Below are 20,977 nucleotides of genomic sequence, written 5' to 3' on the forward strand. Positions count from 1 at the left end.
TAGTTATAATGATGAAATAATTGTATTCATTTATTATTATTGACCATTTAGATATAAGCAATAAATTTTAATTCATTATATTTTATTTAAATATGTAATTTTTTTCTAATGTATGAATATTTTACAAAGATTTTTAATTTGCATTATAATATGTTGGTCTCTCACCAATGATCTTGATTAAATGAGTTCAATTTTTTTTAATATATAAATATTTCACAGAAACCTAATTTGTTCCACAATATACTACTCACTTGCTTGTTTAAAACAATATTTTAGTAATAATCATAATTTTTATTTTTATTTTTTTAATATATAATCATATAGTAAAGACTTTCAATTTGCATCGCAATATGTTGCTCACTTGTTTATTAAAATATTTTTTTGATAATAATACTAACTCTTAAAGTATTTTTAATATTACCAAAATTTATTCAATCATCATAAAATTTATAAGTATAAATAAAAATTAATTAAATATTAAATATTTTTTAGAAGTCAAAAATTTAGGATAAATTGCAATCAAAAATATAATGAAATTTTTGTTAGAATCATTCATTAATACACAATTTTCTAACTAAAATATTAAATAAATGACCACTTAATAATGAACTATAATGAAAGTAATTAATAATTTTGAAAATGTATAATTATTGATTTAATTATTTATAGAAGCTGTATTATAAAAAACTAATTATGTTCTAAAAATATTTCCTTATAAAAATATTATAAATTGTCCTAATATGTTATTATTAATTTTAGAATTATTGTTAAAAAACGTATAAAATTTAATTTATGAGAAGCTCATTATTTACACCAATATTTAAATAATTATTTCCAATAAATGAAATTTGTGTAAAGAAACTAATGGAAAAAAAAGTAAATCAACATTAAATTTAATTAGAATATTAATCTAGTGAATATTCACTACAGGTGGATAAAATGGATTAATTTATTGAAGATTAATTTGTTTAATTTTTTTAGAATTATTTATTGAAATACTTAATTATAAAGTATTTCACTAAATTGTAAAAACAAATGTATAGAGAAACCAATGAAGGAAAATTGCAAATCAAAATTCATTACTGTACTTAATTTAGGAAATATTCACTGCAGGTGGATAAAGTAATTCAGTTATAAGGAATCAGAAATTATAATTGCAAATTATATAGTATTTTCCTTTGTATAGTATGTTTTACCATATGATTAAACACAAAAGAACCATTTGTAAATTCGATCATCAATAAACATAATTCAACCCAAAAAAAACAGATTTTCTATAAACTTTGCCGTCATCGCGATAAAGATCTTGCGGCTTTAAAAGTATTCCTTTTCAAGAAAAAAATTCTAGCAAGCCAATAAACTAAACATACCCGAAAATTCTTCACCAATAACAGAAGAGGCTCAAAGTGTATGATAGTGTGGTAGGTCCTAAAGAAGAGAGCAGACGCAACTAAAATTAGAAAGAAAGAAAAGGATAGACAACTTTTACCAAAATTCGCCCCCGAAAAATGAGACACCTTCTTTGTCCAACTTGTTACTTTTCTCAGTATAACGCAATCGGTTATTCAGTAACGTCAGTCAGTAAGATTAAAGTGATAAAGGGAAATTGACTTTTGATTTTTGCTAATTTGGACATTTTTTGGAGTTAATTTTGGTGATTTTTTTGATATTTTGAGTTTGGTGTGAAAATGAGTTCAGTGCACGATATGTATCAACAGCACCAGATGATGATGCAAGGAAATATGATACCACCCCAAGGTAAAAATATATAATTTAATAATATATAATTTGTAATTAATTTTTTAATTAATTATTAGATCTATATTCAATTTATAGGCCTATTTTTCTAAACTTAAATTTTAGCATTAATTGCCAAATCTGAAGTAAAACTTTTTTATTTATTTTTTGTTAATTAGTTAATTTTTATGGTTAGAAATTAGTGTACCTATATTTCTATACTTAAATTTTAGCATTAATTTCCCAATTCACAGTAAAATGTTTCCAATTTATTTCTTGATAATGATTTTATTTGTATGATCGGAAGTTAGAAATTAATTTATAATTTTAATTTTAATTTTTTTATTTTAATAATAAATTAATATTATATTTTGGTTAATGTTTTGATACTAACTTGTATTTTTTTAATTTAAATGACTGTAAATAAATTTAATTTAATTTAAGGCCAATAAATAGATGCGCTCAAATTGGATAAAAAAACTAAATTTTTAATGTTAATATTTTAAAATTTTAATATTAAATTAATAATATAACTTAGCATGTTTTGATCGTAACTATTAGTTAAATTATTCAGTTAAAGTTATTAATTGAGTATTTTAATTCAAATTACTACGTATAAATGCAATACAAGATAAAAAAAATCGCAAAAATCTAAAAATTTGTCTAAAATATTATTGCAAGTTTTTTTAACTAAATACAAAATCTCGCACTAAAAAAAACAGATATAACGTTAAATTTGAGAAATATGAAAGATTTGGTAACTGTACCTATAAATTTCTCTATATATTCTATTTTCAACAATTAATATCATATTGATATGTTCTAAAATTTTATTAATTTGATTTTTTATTATTTTTTTTACTTTACATCAATTGACACAAAAGTAGAAGAACTGTCAACTAAAATTCTATTTATCGTAAATTTTAGAAATAAATAATGTGAAGTCAAAATCAATCATATTGCATTTATTTAAAAGCTTAAAAAATAAAAAATAATGATAATTGTCATGTTTATAAGGATAAACATATGATTAATTTGCACATTCTAATCCATTTATTTGTAGAGCATTATATGACTACTTCTATTTCATTCCAATTATAATAAATTTTATTTCTTATCATATATCTACGTCACTGTTTTCTCCTAAGTAAAAACTTGGAAAATCCTAATATTTAAAAGTCAAGTATTTTATAATGCTGGAAATTTCAAATCCTACTTGAAACGTGCCAATATTTACATTACAACCGAAATTCGTGCGTTTTTGGGTTTTTCCGAAATTTTGGGACCTCAGAAGGATGTCGGAATTTCCAAAAATAGGATAATGGTGAACAAGGGAGATTTAGATCATTGTAAATAATTTAGGGAAAAAAATTAAGCGCAAATATATTTTTGAATAATAGAAATGAAAATAAAATGAAAATTGAGCTTTCGGAGCTTTTGTAGCAAAGTTAGTGCATAAATGCAAAATTGTTAGGTTTGCATTGTTATCAGTAATAATTTTAATGTCAACGTTATTTATTTAAGAAGTTGTAAATTTTTAGCACTGAAAGCACAATATAGAGCTTATCGTGGTCTAGTGGTAAAAGCTTTGGACTTGTTGCACTTAACTACCTCGGACAGTAGTTATATATTTTTTAATTTGAAAATATAGATCTAATATATGGATTTCAAGTAAAAATAATCCTTTAGTGCATTCGGTGATAATGATATTCTATTAACAAAAATATATCAAATATAGATACGCCAACCTTTCCAAAAGCTCCAATTTACAGAAAGCAACTTACGACCTATAAATTGTAGTTTCTGTAAGTTTGTAATTACTATTATTACTTTATCATTTATTCTACCATTTTTACAAAATTTCTACATTTATATGCAGAACAAACAAATCCACATGTTATCTCTAATCTCAAAGTTTGTTTGTGGATGGCAGAGATATTTTATTTACTATTTATTTAATAGCGACAAGGGATGTTTTTGATGTGACAGATCGTTTGCTACTGCAAATAACAAACTAAACATGAAAAGGACAAATCTTGTTATAAATATAAAACCGTTTTTATCATATGCGACTTATCTATCATCAGCAGTATGAAAAGTTTGAGAAAAATTCAAGTAGTTGAGATTTGTTTATTAGAATGTTTATTAGAATGGAATGGATGTTGAATATTTGTCATTGGGAAGTTGAGAGCTTCCGTGCAAAAGGTAAACATGAAATATTTTTTGTAAACAACGTAAAAAATATTATATATACATATATACAACCAAATCAAAAGTTCTCGGGTTAGGGGGTCATTTCATACGTAGCGATTTTTGACTATTTTGGTCAAATGACTTTAAGGATTATAGAAAATCAAAGCATATTTTATCATAATATTTTCATATAAAATGTATAATGACGCGACTTATAGTTCCTATCAGATACATTTTTCTACTACAAATCCAAATCCAAAACTAGTGGTGTATGGCATCGTGCCTTAAGGCAAATTGCTGGAACTCTCCATACCTTAATGGAATATTCAAGAAATATTAAATGTTTTTAATAGATTATATAAGTGATGTTTAGAACTTTAGTTAGAATTAAAAATTAAAATCCGAATTATTTTTCGATATCCATAAAAAGTTTTTTGTGAACATTAAAAAAAAATTAAAAAAATTCTTTCCTCAAAAGCAATCGTTTCGTCAATACAAGCAGAAAGTTTTTTGAATCATTCAAATTGGATACTTAGTTCTCCCCAAAACTGTCAATTTTTCACACATGTAGCTCTATATCTCCCAAACGGCTGGACCTGCCTTTATATTTTTCAAAAATCCAGGACTATCCGGAACAAAAAATTTGAATACGGGATAAATACTGCTTTTAGAAAAACCCGGGACACAAGGTGGAAATCCAGGACTGTCCCAGCCAAACCTAATTCACCTGATTCTGGTCAATAAATATTTTAAAATAAATTAAATTTTTAGTTAATGCTATGCTAATATTTTACGAAATAGTTGGTCCACTATATTTATTTTATAAGTGACAATTACCATTTTCCCCATTGTGTCGCTAAAACCAGATAAAAGCAGTAGGTATAAAATATAAAAAGACCTATCCAAAAGCTAATTTTTATCACATTCAACAAATGAAGGCGACTATCGGCCAGACGGCCAACTCGGGAATTTTTGGCGGGCGCCTAAAATTTTGTGTACTTAGGACCGAAAAACACTCAAAAACGAATCAACAACTCTCTTTTCCCACTTGAGATATCATGTATTATGTATTATGCATTATGTACACCCATACATCGATTTTAATCCGTTGAGCAAAGTAATAAAATGTAATTATTGTACACACCATTTGGATTATACTAATCACTTAACGATTGTTTGGTGCTAGAGACAACTGGGATTGTAAACACGGAATTTACGACGACAGTTTTGCTCGAATTGGAAAAATATAAAGGATAAAAATTATATGATCATACACCTGACGTAGTCGTTTTTACTCTAAAGAAAGCTCGAAGCAAAAGCTCGAAGCAAAAGCTCGAGCCCATTGCTCTCTTATTCAAAGTGCCTTCACATCAAATTTTGGAAAAATAGTTTTAAAATTAAGTTTGCCAGTTTAAGTTAAAATGAATTTAAACCAAATAAAACTGATGGCATCGTGCCTTAAGGCAAATTGCTGGAACTTCCGTTACCGTAACGAAATGTTCGAGGAATATTGAATGTTTTCAAATAGATTATTATTAATATTGTAACATTGTCTAGTATTAATAAGTATTTATATTAATAATTATTTGTTTGAAGTATATTAGAACTATAGTCAAAATTAAAAATAAAATCTGAATTATTTTCGATATACAAAAAAATTTTTCTTTAAAAAAAAATGGAGAAAAAAGTTGAAACAAAAAATGTTTTTTTCCAAAATCAATTTTGTTAAGACAAGCAGAAAGTTCTTTGAATCATTTAAATCGGACGCTTAGTTCTCTCAAAAACTTCAATTTTTTGCACATTTAGCATATCTTCGAAATGGCTGGGCCTGTCTTTGCCAAAAACTAATAAACACTTCTCCCAATCATTACAAATGTTTTTTAGATCATTCAAATCGGATGCTCCGTTCTCTCAAAAACTCGATTTCTATTTTCTGCACTATTTGCTCTTTATCTCCGTAACTGCTAGACCTGCCTTTGCCAAAAACTAATCAGCACATCTCCCTATCAATAGGAAGCAAATGTTTTTTGAACCATTTAAATCGGTTGATCCGTGCGCCCGAAAACGTGACTGGAAAATTGTATCCATACATACATACACACACACATCCATTTTTTCTGGGGTATGCCAAAATATTCAGAAACCTCTGAAACGTAAAGATATATAAAAAATTTCATTTTCGATTTTTTTGCGATTACTATAACTTACCCTACGGGAAGTTAATAAATTATTTTACTATGTCTATTATTATTTCTTCCCCAGGTGACATTTCTTCGGCACCTTGCGAGGTAACCCTTCAGAATGGTCAATTGTGGAAGCAGTTCCACGAAGTGGGCACAGAAATGATCATCACAAAGAGTGGAAGGTAAGAAAGGCTTTATTCCATTTATTGGATTAAATTCAATAAATATTATATCACCTACTCCTGTTATTTTGCACCTCGACAGGTGTACAATAACAGATTGGTAATTGAACAGGTTGAAGAAAATTCAAAAGTTGAAAAAAATACCTAAGAAAATGTTTATTGAATTTACAACGCCAGATCATCTATTTGAAGTCAATGTGTATTTTTAAGCATTTTTTGTCTATTTCTTTATCAGATCAGCCCTTTTAAGACATAAAACAGCTTGTAATACTAATTTCAATAATCACAATTCTACTACTTGTCTTTGAGAAAAAATATATGCAGACACTTAAAAAATTGATAATGGCCTAAAAGCAATTTTAAAATCAGTCTTCATGTTGTTTTACTTATGGAGTAATTTTTAATCGCTAGATCTACGATTATTAAGTACTTGAAAAGACACAGAAAAATTTGTTTGAAGAAAAAAAAGGAAGTTTTAAATGAAATATAATAACATATAAGAAACCCCGTTAAAACGACTTCCAAAAGACCGGACAAAACATGTATTTTTCGCTAGAAATCGTATTATGCGGGACAGAAATAATATATTTTGAGGTCCAAAAACAAGCGTATTATGCAAGGAATTGCAACAAGTATGAAAAATTTCATATATATTTCTTTTATTTTTATTTTTTTTATTTATTTATTTATTTAGCATTATATAAAAAATTATATATATATATATATATACATATTGAAATCAAAGTAGTTTAAAAAAATAAAAAAATGTGTGCATTATTTTTAAACATAATATTTTTATTAGTTTTGGACAATTACTACTCTCTGAAAATAATTTAGATGATAAAAAAATATTGAATTACTATAAATTCCGCGGTTTGTATAAAAAAATTATAAAGTATAAAGTTAAAATGTTATATTAAAATATATGTCTTGTATTTTTTTTTTTTTTTGAAAAATGTATTACAACCCTCTTGTCCTATCTGATACTTTCCAAAACCTACATCAGACATCTTACACGAAAAGCCATCGTATTTTTCGGCTAAATCTAAAAAATTTATCTACGAAAGCCTAGAAGCCTCACACGTACCATATTTTTTATTTGATTTGTCAAGTCTTCCTGATTGCTAGGGTCCCGGAGACCTCAGAATTCTTATCTTATGCAATTACCAAGCTCGTTATCTACGATTTTTATTTTTATACGGCTACCGTTTGATGCTCGACGCGCGATAAAATATGTAAGAAATAGAAAAATGTTTAGGGAAAAAAATGGGATTAGTATTCTGTTTTTTTGGGGTTGAATTTTGAGTCACATGTCGTAAAATTAGGAGAGTGATGTTGCCACAGGAGTAGGAAGTAGAAGGTTTTCTCTCACACAAGGAGGCGTCCATTAATCACGTGAGCAAGTTTTTAAAGATTTTTGGACCCCCCCCCTTGGTGATCCATAGTGATATTCAAAATTACCCCCCCTTCCCCCACCAAACATCACGTGTATTTTTAGTTACGTGAAAAAAACTGTACGATTTTTGAATTTTTTTTTAAAAATGTTTGAATTTGTTTTAAAAAATTAGTTGAAAAATATATACACGTGATATCTCAATATACCCCCTCCCTCCCCCTAAAAACCTCACGTGATTAATGGACGCCCCCCAAGGTATTATTATTTGTATACAAATTTGTACATTATTATTTTATAGCCAAGCCAATTTTCTAACGTTATGTTTTATGGACGTTGCAAGCCTATCTGAATCGTTTGACCCCAAAATTGGAGTTAGTATGTATGGGTGGAATAGGGAATGAGTAATTGGACTTGACCAACACCTTAAATGTGTCATTTAATGTATATCCAACAAAATTATTTAAAATATTTTGATATAACCGATTGGAGTTAAAGAAATTAATTATGTCTATTATTATCATTTACATGCAATATAAATCTTAAATCCTATGTCTTACCTCCTTATTTTCGGCACATCAACCAGAACGATTTTGCAAGATAAGATTTTTTCAAAGAGCTTTGTTCCGCCGTTAACAAAATTTATGTGTCTCCTTTTTCCATATTGACACCGTAAGCGCCATGTCTGAAAAAAAGATTTTTTTCACCTGTAATAAATCTTATAAAGAGGGAAGTCGTAAAAATTTCATTGCGTTTTAAACGACCTGTATACACGTAGAACAATATGTAATTTGATTATTTTAAATCGGTACATTTTTGTTCCTTTTTTTGGCAATCGGGATTTTCTGGTGTTTTATGCGTCTGGCGATTTTTTTCCTTTGATGCACCTTGCGTTTTATTACGGTTTATTTGAAGAGATCTTGACAGGCGTCGACGTGGACCTAATAAAAAAAAACAGGTCAAGTGGTAAATATACACTAAGGGTTTCTCTTATTTATTTTTAGCATAGAGAAAGATAAAGAAGCAAATCAATAATAGCACAAAGCAAAATAATAGAATTAAATAAAAATAACTCTTTCGTTAACAAACTTTCAGAACAACCACAATGTTTTAGGTAATCACATAACAAATATTTTTGTTAATTCAATAATTATAAAAATAAAGATTTGCAATGATTATATACTGTTTTTATATTAAATAATGCAATCAATAATTATAACAAGTATAAAATTTATTATTGAATTCAATTACTTGCCAAAAACTATTAAACATTTCCAGATATCTGCTCTATTGTTACTAACCCATGAACATAACTATTAAAATTTATATCCTTTTTTAAATTTTTATTCCTTTGTAAGGATTTTATTCCTGTTTATATGTCACCTTCTTAAGAAACTGAAATTAAATGAAAAGTTAAAAACAAAACACTCAATAAAAATAAATTATAAATTAACTAATTATGTATTATGAATAATTGATAATACTTTGAGTTATATAAATAACTTATTTCTAAAAATAAATTATGATATTCGAATAAATGTTAAATGCCAATCTGTGGACTAAAGACACTTATAAATTTGTAAAGTAAATTAATAAATAATAAATATTAAAAAAAATAACAAATATTAACTGACAGTCCTAATATCGAGTACCACTACCCGGCCCGCACAAAGTGTGTTAATAACGGATTTCTTATATTTTTATCTAATTGCAAGTATTCGTTTTCTAAGAACACATTGTGCCGTTTATATTTTTGTCGTATACATTCAATTATAAACTTGAAAAAAAATATTTAATGCCTTTTTTATAAACATTTTTCCAACGTGCACATACATATGTTTGCTATTAAGATAATTAACATAAATGTTTGTAAACGCATGAGATATTTTACTGAACGATTTTTTAACCAGAAAGCGAGATTTTTTAATTAAAACCTGTAAAAAAAATAAATGACTATAAAAAATAGTAGAGACTTTACATATTTTCGTATAATCTATAATCACACAAAAATTAAGGAGAGTGTTCCAAAAATTAATGAAAACGTGTAAAGCGATTAGTTGCAAAAATAGTCATGACAAATTTTTTTGTAACTTATTAAAATTCTATTAAAAGCATTAATTTACATCAAACCTATACCTCAGAGTTTTTTTTATAACATATTAATTAATAAATATAATTAATAAAAATAGAGATTAAGAGCAAAATTATACCAGATAATAATTGAAGCAAAATTATACCAGGCAAGAGGGTTGAAGCGATTAGTTGCGAATATACTCATTGAAATTTGTAAGTTTTGTAATTCATTATCAACAGATCAATTTGCACCAGTTTCTGGGTCCATTACCATTATTACCCCTAAGTGGTCTCTTAAAGACGACTTAAAACGTCCGTCGTCCTCGGACAACGCAAATTAGTCGCGACGGATATGACACGACCGATTTCCTAATAAAATACACATGACCTTTCATGAAAAAAAAGAGACAAGTTTTTGACGTTTTGTCAAATTTTGACCCTAGAGCGGCGCCTTTATAGAGACCTCTCCGTGTGGGGGTTTTTGTCACGTCTAGACACGAGTCTTGGGTCTTTCTGTCGCACGCTTCCATAGATAATGCAACTGTTATATGAGAATTTTGGAAAAAAAAAATATATATATATTAGGGTGGTCCTTAATATGGACATTTTCGAAATTCCTTGCTCCCAAGAAATCAACTGGTTCCAAATTGATAAAAAACAATTCTCTGAAAGTTTTAGCTCTTAATATTACCTTTTAGATAGAGCGCAATTCAATCAAAAATGAATCCGAATAAAATATAAAATAATAGCATATTTTAAATTAAAACATTTAAAGATTTTTAGTTAATGTATTTGTAAAACAATCTTATTCAAATAAAATTTATATTTATTTTTAAGCAATTTTTAAAATTTGCAAAGTGATTTCAACTGTGAAGAACATATGAATCAACTCGTCATTTTTTATATGTGAAATTTGTATATCTAAAATAAATAAATAAATATATATATATATATATTTATATATATATATATTTATATATATATATATTTCATTTTTTCCCCGACGTTTGAGCATCGCAATTCATCACGAGGCCATAAATAGGCGCCGGCGCTATATGAGGTAGATTTTCCCATAGAAAAAATATGCCCTTTGAAGACGTGTCATTACATAAATCATAACTCCTAATAATTGGCTTATTAACGAATCACTCATGGCGAGAAAATAAAGTTATCCTTCCATACATTAGTTAAAAGTTAAACTGACTACTTAGAAATAACAAGGATAATTGATAGTCAAATAAAATAATTGACAAATAAATAATTGTGACTTTTGTAAATTGTGATAGAATACGATTATTCTGGCTATTGAAAAGTTATTTTAATATTGCATTATAACTGTATAAGTCCAATGAGCTATTCTGGTGATTTCTCTAACCAAGTGGCTTTTTGTAGATGGCAACCCAAAAGGTTGTTCTATCCCTTTACATTTATTTATTACAACTTCTGTACTGATCAATATTGATGCAGTAAGATCCTGGTAAGAGCTAGTTTCACTTAGAAATATATTGCCATCTATATTTCCAAGTAAAAACTGATGTCACTACTACCAGACATCAGGGTGTCCAAAGAAGATATCAAACCTTGAGCCACATCTCTAGCCCCCAGCCCACGGAGAGCCATATAATTCATTTCTATTACAATTTGTAATATGTCTTTTATCATTTGATCAAAATCAGACATCTCTCCCAGATTCTGGGTGGCCATACAAAAGCATCCTGATGTTATTGAACAATCTTTGTCTATATGTTTTTTAAATATTTGTACAATGGAGTTTTAAGGGTTTTATAAACATAACAAGCCGCTCCCTTCAAAACACATTGTATTTTCAAGGGTGTTAATATCGTTTTTTATACAAATAATAGAAATATATAAGCATCTTTTATTTTAACAAGTGGAGATAGAAATAGGAAAATAGTAACAATAATAATTACTAGTAGAATATATTAATAATCTTCTGAATATATTTCTAGTTTAAAAAAAGATCAAAATTTTTCAAAATCGTCGAGTTTTTTCAAAATTCTCAAAATCTACGTATGGAAAGTTCCAGCAATTTGCCTTACGGCACTTTGCCATGCACCAGTAGGGTATTGTTTAGGGTTTCAATCAATCCTTTACCTTTTCCAAGTATCAACTCCCTTTTTCGCAAAATTTTATATCATCTCATCAGTTTATAAATCAAGGACTCGTCGGCAGCCAATTTTTTTTTTTCAAAAAAAGGTCCATCCCGAAAACAAGAGAGGCGTGCCGGCCATTGTCAAATATGATATTTTATTTGACAGAGTTACGATCGTAACGAAAACGAAAATTATGATCGTTTTTACCTCCTTGTTGACTTAACCAGGAGACACGGCGCCAACTTATTAAAAAATGTTCGAAATTAATTTTAAAAAAAACTAGGGGTTTATTCTAGCATTTATTGTTTTTACCTTTTTCTTCACAATAAAACAATAAAAATCTCGAGATTTATGACACGATTCTGGTAAAAATCTTCGCGTTACCTGTTGAAAGATATAAATAAAAGTAGTTGGAAGTAATAAAATTTTTAATAACGATTTTTCAGATACACCCTCAATAGGGGATGATGATACGATAGAGGACAATGGTGAAATAAACCGCATTTAAACCTAATAATTTAATTGATTTTACAAGTTGAGCTTGTAAGGCATGGAAAGTGGTAAAAGCTCGGAATTTGTATCCACAAGGTTCCGGGATCTATTCCCACCTCAGACATCCCGATATAAAGCGAATTTGAAACTTTATAATGAAAATTTACATGTGAAAACAATTTAACTAGTTTTTCTCGATTGCTATTCTTATTAATGATTTTATTTTTCTGAACCAAAAGTCTCCCTTTGTTTTCAAAAAATATTTATTAACTTCTCAAAGAAGAAGCTTACGTTTTAATTCTTCTTCAGAAACTTTTAATTCTTGAAACCAACATTTTTTGAATAAACACTCATTAAAAATTAAATTATACATTCACATAAAATTATAAATGTTATTACTTTAAGATATAGATTTTTACTATTGTATGTACATTGAAAGACTATAATAACTATAAATCATTTTTTGGAAAAACAAGGAGACTTATAGTTCAGAAAAATACCACATCACCATTAAAATTATCCATTAAAAATTTTATCACAAAGAGAAGGTATTGTCTTCTAATAATTAAGATTACACAAAATTAAATTACAACAGTCATGGGACACAAAAAATTAAATTTGCTAAAAATTACTAGTTATACCTGTTTTGGTAATGAATTAAATTTTAAATATTATTAAATATTTTCAAGTTCAAGAAACACTTCTAAAGCCTTGCTGCACCAAATTAAAAATCATCAGTATTAAAGAAATTCTGATATTAAAATTGATCAAATAAAGTTAGGTCAACCTCTGGGTTGCCTTCCACATAGTTAAGAAGTTATGTTTGCCGATGAAAAAAATTGATTTTAAAAGCAATATGATTCTCTATATATATTTTTTAGTAAATAAGGTAACATTCGTATCGGTCGAAGAATTTTTTGTAATTCTTGTTTGACAAAATCGATAAACATCCGCATGCCGTAAAGTCAAATCGCTTCCGGCTAACATTTCCGAATTTTTGGGACTTTTTTGAAATGGAAAACATTGACTTCAAGAATTTTACTGATAAATACTTATTTGTTATCGGAAACAACTTGCTTGTAATTCTATGGAAGCTCCTGAATAAATTTACTTTGTGTAAGCAGTAAACTGATCTAAATATACTGATGAGATATAGTAAACATTATAGTAATTAATAAGAAAAAAATATGAGGAAATTTTGGTATTGTATAATAATGAAAAATTTATAAGACATAGTCTTTCGAGTATGATTGGTATTATTTGAAATAATTTAATTAGCTATAAACAGCAACTAGGTTTCAAGGGTTAAGCCCTAAAACCTTGCTCCTACTAGATCAAAATTTCAAGAAGTATCAGGTCATTTTTTCAAATATCATTCTATTACATAATTGCCTTCATTTTGTGCAATGGATAGTCTGCAATATGGTCTGTCGTCCCAAAATTTCATATACCACCCGCGCAGAAAGCATTACTCAAAAAATAAACAAGTCATTGTCAGATATCCTTCTGGCACCGGACACATTTTTTCGTCTGTTTTTCGAAACCGGAAATTTATCAAAACCAAAACCGCATGGGCAGACGATTTTTTTGCGAAAGGCAAATCTATATCCTAAGTACACTAAAGCAGTGGTAAAAAACTACCATTTATATATGGATATATAGTAATTCATATGGAAGTCATCGTTTACTAAGATTACCAAATTGATTGATAATTTTATATATATTGATGACTAATTCCTACATTAGGTTGCTCTCTAATTTTATTACAATAATTAAAAGTTAAAGTAATTAATCATTAGTTAACACCTGCCTAAATTATTTTTCAAGATTATTCCATTTCTAATAGGATAAAAAAATAAAAGAAGTTAGATAAAGCTAATAAATTTAAAGCAATATAATTTTGAGTTTTTGTATAATCATTATATTTGTTTATTAATATTATATTAATTTATTAGTAAATTATTTTTCAAGGTTTCAATGTACACACAATAGTAAACATCTATATCTAAAAGTATTATCATTTATAATTTTATGTGAATTTTTAGTGAGTATTTAGTTTAAAAAATTTGGTTGGTTTCAATAATTAAAAGTTTCTGAAGAAGTATTAAAACATTACTTCACTACATTACTTTGAGAAGTTAATAAGCATTTTTTTGAGAACAAAGTAAGACCCTTGGTTCAGAAAAATAAAATCACAAATAAGAATAGCAATCCAGAAAAACATTTAAAAGCTCTTAGTTGCAATTCGATAAGGACTGGTTGATTTCTTTTGCGAGATGATCGGCTAAGCCGTTTCTTTAGAATTAGCATGAAAGTGCAAAATTGGTAATCGAGCTGATTAGGTTCTGTTATAAATTGGAGATTCATTTCTACGTAATTATGGATTAATTTTTTTTGACGATTTTGATAAAGGTAGTTTATGGTTTTAACCGTTATATATCATAAAATATTAAGCCTTTGAAAAATGTTTAATTATAAAAAAATATTAGAGTTTGGAAAAAATGGGACGTGACAAAAATTCAATATTTTATTGTCACAATTAAAAAGTTGCTACATCTCAATTTTTTAATCCCAAAACCTAATGTTTTGACAAATTATTTGAATAACGTTATGTATTTAAAAAATTTATTGGTATTCTCCTTGTTTTTTTTTTAATTAAATAACGAATTTACAAATATTTTATGAAAATGATTACTATTTCCTCAACTTTCGCCTTGTCTCCATGGACTTTGCGCATGTTTGCATACCTAACAGTGACTCCGAGTAAGGAAAAGCAAATTTCGTACAGGCGCCCGCCGCTCCTATATATTGGTCTGCATTCGAAAGACACAAAATAGGCGCCAAAGCCATAACACTATGACGCCACCGATAACTGGTATCCGAAATCCGACAACGAGTTCAACTTTGCCTAAAACGATCCATGAATGACAGGGAATTTGCTTTTGCCAAATAGTACCAGTGATAACGTTACAAACCACATGGTCGGAGGAAAAAAGCAGTGGTATCGAGGGTAGAGGATACATTATTTTTGTAATAAAACTGGGGAAAAGATAATTAAAAAAATCTTATAGATTGTGAATATGATTTTTTATATAGGAAACAGAAACTAGAGTTAACTAGGATGTCTCGTAAATTTAGCGACATCTCGGGATCTTAATAATAAATTTTAGCATATGTACTTATATAAGACTTTCAATTGAGCATTTGTTTTTGAGATAAAATTTATTATTTTATAGATAACTTTATATATGTGGCAGTAGTAGTATCCAGTTTTCTATGGTGGAACAAATCTGTTCAAAATTTGAAGAAAAATATTTTTATTTACAAAAATTATTAAAACACTATTTTGAAAAATTGAGGATAATTATATATAATATTAATAAATAAATATGATATTTAGTCAAGAATTCAAAATTATATTGCTTTAAATTTATTAGCTTTATTTAACTTTTTTTATTCTTCTATCTATATTTTTTTATCACTTTTCTTATCTATTTATTATAAATAAAATGACCTTGAAAAATAATTTAGTAATACATTAATATAATATTAATAAATAAATATAATGATTATATTTATATAAATAATAAATATAAATCATTTTTTGGAAAAAAAGAAGCTTGTAGTTCAGAAAAATATCACATTACTATTAAAAATATTCAATAAAAATTTATCATAAAAAGAAGGGTTTGTCTTCTAATAATTACAGATTATACAAAATTAAACTACAAAAGCTCAAGGGACACCAAAAAACCTGATTGCTAAGATAATAATAAAAAAATGCTAGTTATTTCTGTTTTGTAATGAATTAAATCTTAAATATTATTAAATATTTTCAAGTTGAAGAAACACTTCTGAAACCTTGCTGCATCACATTAAAAATCATCAGTATTAAAGAAATTCTGATATTAAAATTGATCAAATAGAGATAGGTCAAACTTTGGGTTAGTAGTAAACGTAGTTTTTCAAAATTTCTGAAGAACTATTTTTTTTCAGTAAAAAAACAGGAACCTAATATTAAAAAATGCTTATAATATTAATAAATATAATATTAATAAATAAATATAATGATTATATTTATATAAAAAATATAAATCATTTTTTGGAAAGAAAAGGAGGCTTGTAGTTCAGAAAAATATCACATTACTATTAAAAATATTCAACAAAAATTTATCATAAAGAGAAGGGTTGGTCTTCTAATAATTACAGATTATACAAAATTAAACTACAAAAGCTCAAGGGACACCAAAAAACCTGATTGCTAAGATAATAATAAAAAAATGCTAGTTATTTCTGTTTTGTAATGAATTAAATCTTAAATATTATTAAATATTTTCAAGTTGAAGAAACACTTCTGAAACCTTGCTGCATCACATTAAAAATCATCAGTATTAAAGAAATTCTGATATTAAAATTGATCAAATAGAGATAGGTCAAACTTTGGGTTGACCTTATCGAACCAGTCCTTATCGAATTTCAACTAAGAGCGTTTAAATGGGTAGAACCCTCTTTGAGGCATCGCCGACAAAAGGCAAAATTTTGGCCAAACACACATCTACTTCTTTTCAAATTTGCTACCAAACGATTCAGAATGACTTAAAATGTCGAGAAAATATAAAATTAACAAATTGAACAATCTGACGAAAACAAAATCTTTTCTGCGAGAAATTAAAAATATAGAACAAGTATTTAATATTTACAGTTTATACTAATTTATGCTTGTGCAATGTTGGAACAAAAATATATACATTTAGCTTAATAAAAAGTTAGTAACTATCAATAAAAATTAATTTAGTTGATCAAAGTTTATAAATTTTAAATTAATTTACAAAAGAGTTAAGGAACTTAAACTTAAAGCAAATAACTGATTTGCAAAAATATAAATACTAAAACCATATAAAAGTGTTATGATATTAAAAGTAATTATCAACTGACTAACAAAACAATAGATATTAAAAACCCCGGCCAAAAAACGAACTAAGAAAAAAAATCTAACAGTTATATTAATCATAGAAAGATAAAGCTTCAAATTTCTTATATAAATAAAAGCTCTTTTTAACGTGTTAATAAAAAAGTCGATTCTACCTGTTGAAAAAACGTTGGGTGATCATTCAATATGAAGAGCACATACACATAACACATCTGTATCTATTAGTTAAACAAACACGAGAAAAACAAAGGCAGGTTGTTGAAATTTAAAATAAGCCTCGTAAGGTTTTTTTTTTTTGAAGAAAACCACAGACATACTCAATTAAATGGGCGGTTTTACGTCTATAATATAACTAGATGCCTTCACAAACAGCAGTTGTGATTGATTTTACAAAATATTGTGTATTCTAGACTCGACACTTGTAATTTTAGAATGAAACGGGTAATAGACTTCGAGTGACCGCAAAGTATAAAAAACTTGCTGAAACCTTCACTAAAAAAAGTATTTTAATTTCCATTAAAAATGTGTCTATTACTTTTTCAGGCGCATGTTTCCTGCCCTACGTTTGGGTGTTTCTCGATTGGATCCGGATGCTTTATACTGCGTTTTATTGGAATTAGTGCCTTTGGGAAGAAGTCGTTATAAATTCAGTGGCTCTCGTTGGGAATGTGCAGGAGGTGCTGAACCACAAAGTCCCTTGAGAGCAGCAATGCACCCTGATTCACCAGCCGCTGGACGCCATTGGAATGGACATCCAGTTCTTTTCAACAAAGTCAAATTAACAAACAACACCTTGGATAGTAATGGACATGTAAGTATTGATAGTAAGAAACATATTGTAAGATGTTGTACGTGATTTCCTTATTCCAACACCCTATGAGTTTCATGTGTGGTTTTCACACGGCGGTATTTTCTTGCATCACAAGATTCGCAAAGTAATCGAAGCGTGCACACTGTCAGAATGTGTGCTACCAGAATTTCTTTCATTCCTAGTTAATTCAAAATCACGAGTGATGCACAATGCCGCGATTGTGATCGTATTTAGATAGCTCGAGTACAAAAAGACCCTCAAAAAAACCGCCGGACACAATACCGCTCTTTGTGACATAGATAGCCGCGCTCAGCCAGGGGTCTGTTTGGGTCCTATTAGCGACAATTATAATCTGAAGTGGTCTTATGCTAGTACTGAAATAATAATCCCAGAGGTCTAGTTTTTAGTTCAAGTGCCGCTGGATTTACGCTTTCCAGACGGTATTTGTAAGCTGCTTTTCTCATTATTGAAATCGATCAAGCATTTTATTTCGTCGCGTCTTCGGCACCTTTTGTTGTAAACGAGATGTTTGCAAATTGTTAAGTGCATGCGTATTATTTCGAAGAGAAGGATGAGTACTTGTTGTTCATAAAAATAGATATATTATTGTGCATCTTTGTACCTTGTGCATTTCAAGCCGTTTTACATTGGTGAAAGTTATGAATATGTAATTCTTGTGCCAGCTCGATATCAAATTTTCACTTTTAGGCAAAATTCTCAAATACAATCTAAATTGGATATCGTCCTTTGCCGGCAGCTTATATAGGCCAACACTATTAGATATACATATCTAACATATTTAACATATATTATAGAATAAATATACATTTTTTCTTTCTTAATGTGTAGACTATATACTACTATATTGTAAAAATACTTATATATTTGTTAAACAAAATACTTATATTTTAAAAATACTATTGAATAAAATAAAAATAATAATTAAAAACAATTAAAAAATGTAACATATTGACATGAGCCTTGCTATGATACCGTTAGTCTACTTAATTAGTTTTAATTTAGTTAATAAGTCTACACATAAAGAAGAGAGTGGTTGACCGATGAGTTGCCTTATCGAGAAAAATACTAAGCTTGAATGTATAATATCAAACGTTCCAAAAAACACATCATCAATGTGCAATAATATAATTATATCGACTATAAAGAATATTCACAAATCAATATATAAGTTATGAAAATCAATAATAATAATAATAATGAATGGTTAGTCCGGCCTTGATATTCTTTCCCTCCCTTGTTTATTATTCCTATTAAAATTATTTTATTTTTATGCATTTTCCTTTCCAAACATCTGCTTCCATGCTACCTGGTCTTGTGCTTCCACCTTCAGCTCCCTGTATTTCCTCTTCTCGAGTAAGTCATGACTTACTCGAGAAGAGAAAATACAGCGAGCTGAAAGTGGAAGCACAAGACCAGGTAGCTGCAGCAATCATCTGCTTCTTCCCTATCCTTTCAGTTTTCCTATTTCACCTTCGACTACATCATGTAGAATACACTTTTTACAGAATGGGACTGATCCAGTTTCCTTTCCTTTTAATAATCGTGCTCAGTATAGTTCTTTGAAATGTTCAGTATGATTTTATATAACTATAAATTTCTTTTCAAAATATATTTAATATTTGTTTTTTTTTTCAGATCGTATTAACATCAATGCATCGATATCAACCTGTGATTCATATCGTGAGGGCTTCAGATCCATCTTTAACAACATTGGGAGCTCCTTCAAGACAATTTCATTTCCCGGAGACCCAATTTGTAGCCGTCACCGCTTATCAGGTACTTATACATTTAAATTTTAAAATTTTAACCCTAAAAGACACTCAAGTTTTTACTGAAATGTATATTTACTCTAGCAGGGCACAAGTCTAAAAATCCTATCTATAAATCATAAAATTGTATCACAAATTTTTCAAAATATGCTGTATATTAAAATAGACACTCTTCATTTAAACACGATTATTAACGTGTATATTTCTTTACAGAACGACAGAATAACAAAATTAAAAATCGACAACAACCCCTTCGCCAAAGGATTTAGAGAAACTGGTCAATCGAGATGCAAAAGGAAATTCCAAAACGAGAACTCTGCCCTGAGTAAATCATACGAAAAATCTCAAGAAAAACGATCAAGTTCCCCTGAAGACAGTGGGATATCATCAGGAAGTGAAGAAATACCTTCAACATCCAATTACAGACCTCAACATGTCTTTCATCCACAAACAGTCTGCTTAAACCCACCCGTTATTCCAAATTACATCAACAATTTCCTACCATATGTATTACCGACAATGTACAATCAACAAATGGCCACAGATATGATTCATTCTCCACAATTAGTAGATTTAAGCACAAAAAGTAAAAAGAAATCGAGTTTTACTATTAGAGATATCTTAGGTGATGTTTAAGTAAATATATAAGTAAATAATGTATATATGTAAAGGCTGGGAATATGGCAATAATCAAATCTTTCCAAAAGCAGCTCAAAAAGTTAAAAGAAACAAAATTGCTATATTATATAAATGTATAAAGAACCTAGAATTTTATAAAATGTATATAGAAACCTAGAATTTTATAAAATGAACGTGATGTATTTTTCATAATTAATAAGAAAGTTTGCAGATATGTACAATACATTACTATTTCAAGTATTATGAGTAGTGAATGTAATCAATTATATACTATAATGCATGTTAAAACGTACTTCAAAACGTCTGCTATTATTTTATTAATTAAATTAATCTTTAATCATCAAGACTGAAAAAATTAAGTGCAATTTTAATAAAACAAAGCTTGCAAAAAGTGTTTGGAGAGGCTGTGCCTCATCCAATCGAGGCTTAAATGTACATAT

General features: G+C 28.0%; 1 protein-coding gene across 1 annotated transcript; it reads left to right on the forward strand.

Moving 5' to 3' along the window:
* The first annotated feature begins 1,688 nt into the window (after positions 1 to 1,688).
* Positions 1,689 to 20,534, forward strand: LOC113383142 (T-box transcription factor mls-1-like). Its single transcript, XM_026621390.1, has 5 exons — positions 1,689 to 1,758; positions 6,193 to 6,295; positions 17,841 to 18,108; positions 19,765 to 19,905; positions 20,112 to 20,534. The coding sequence occupies exons 1-5, from the start codon at positions 1,689 to 1,691 to the stop codon at positions 20,532 to 20,534; spliced, it is 1,005 nt and encodes a 334-aa protein (XP_026477175.1).
* The last annotated feature ends 443 nt before the right edge of the window (positions 20,535 to 20,977 follow it).

This window comes from Ctenocephalides felis, unplaced genomic scaffold, assembly GCF_003426905.1.
Source record: "Ctenocephalides felis isolate EL2017-DRISC unplaced genomic scaffold, ASM342690v1 CF-g0.4_SCAFFOLD_03570, whole genome shotgun sequence".
Classification (NCBI taxonomy): Eukaryota; Metazoa; Arthropoda; class Insecta; order Siphonaptera; family Pulicidae; genus Ctenocephalides; species Ctenocephalides felis.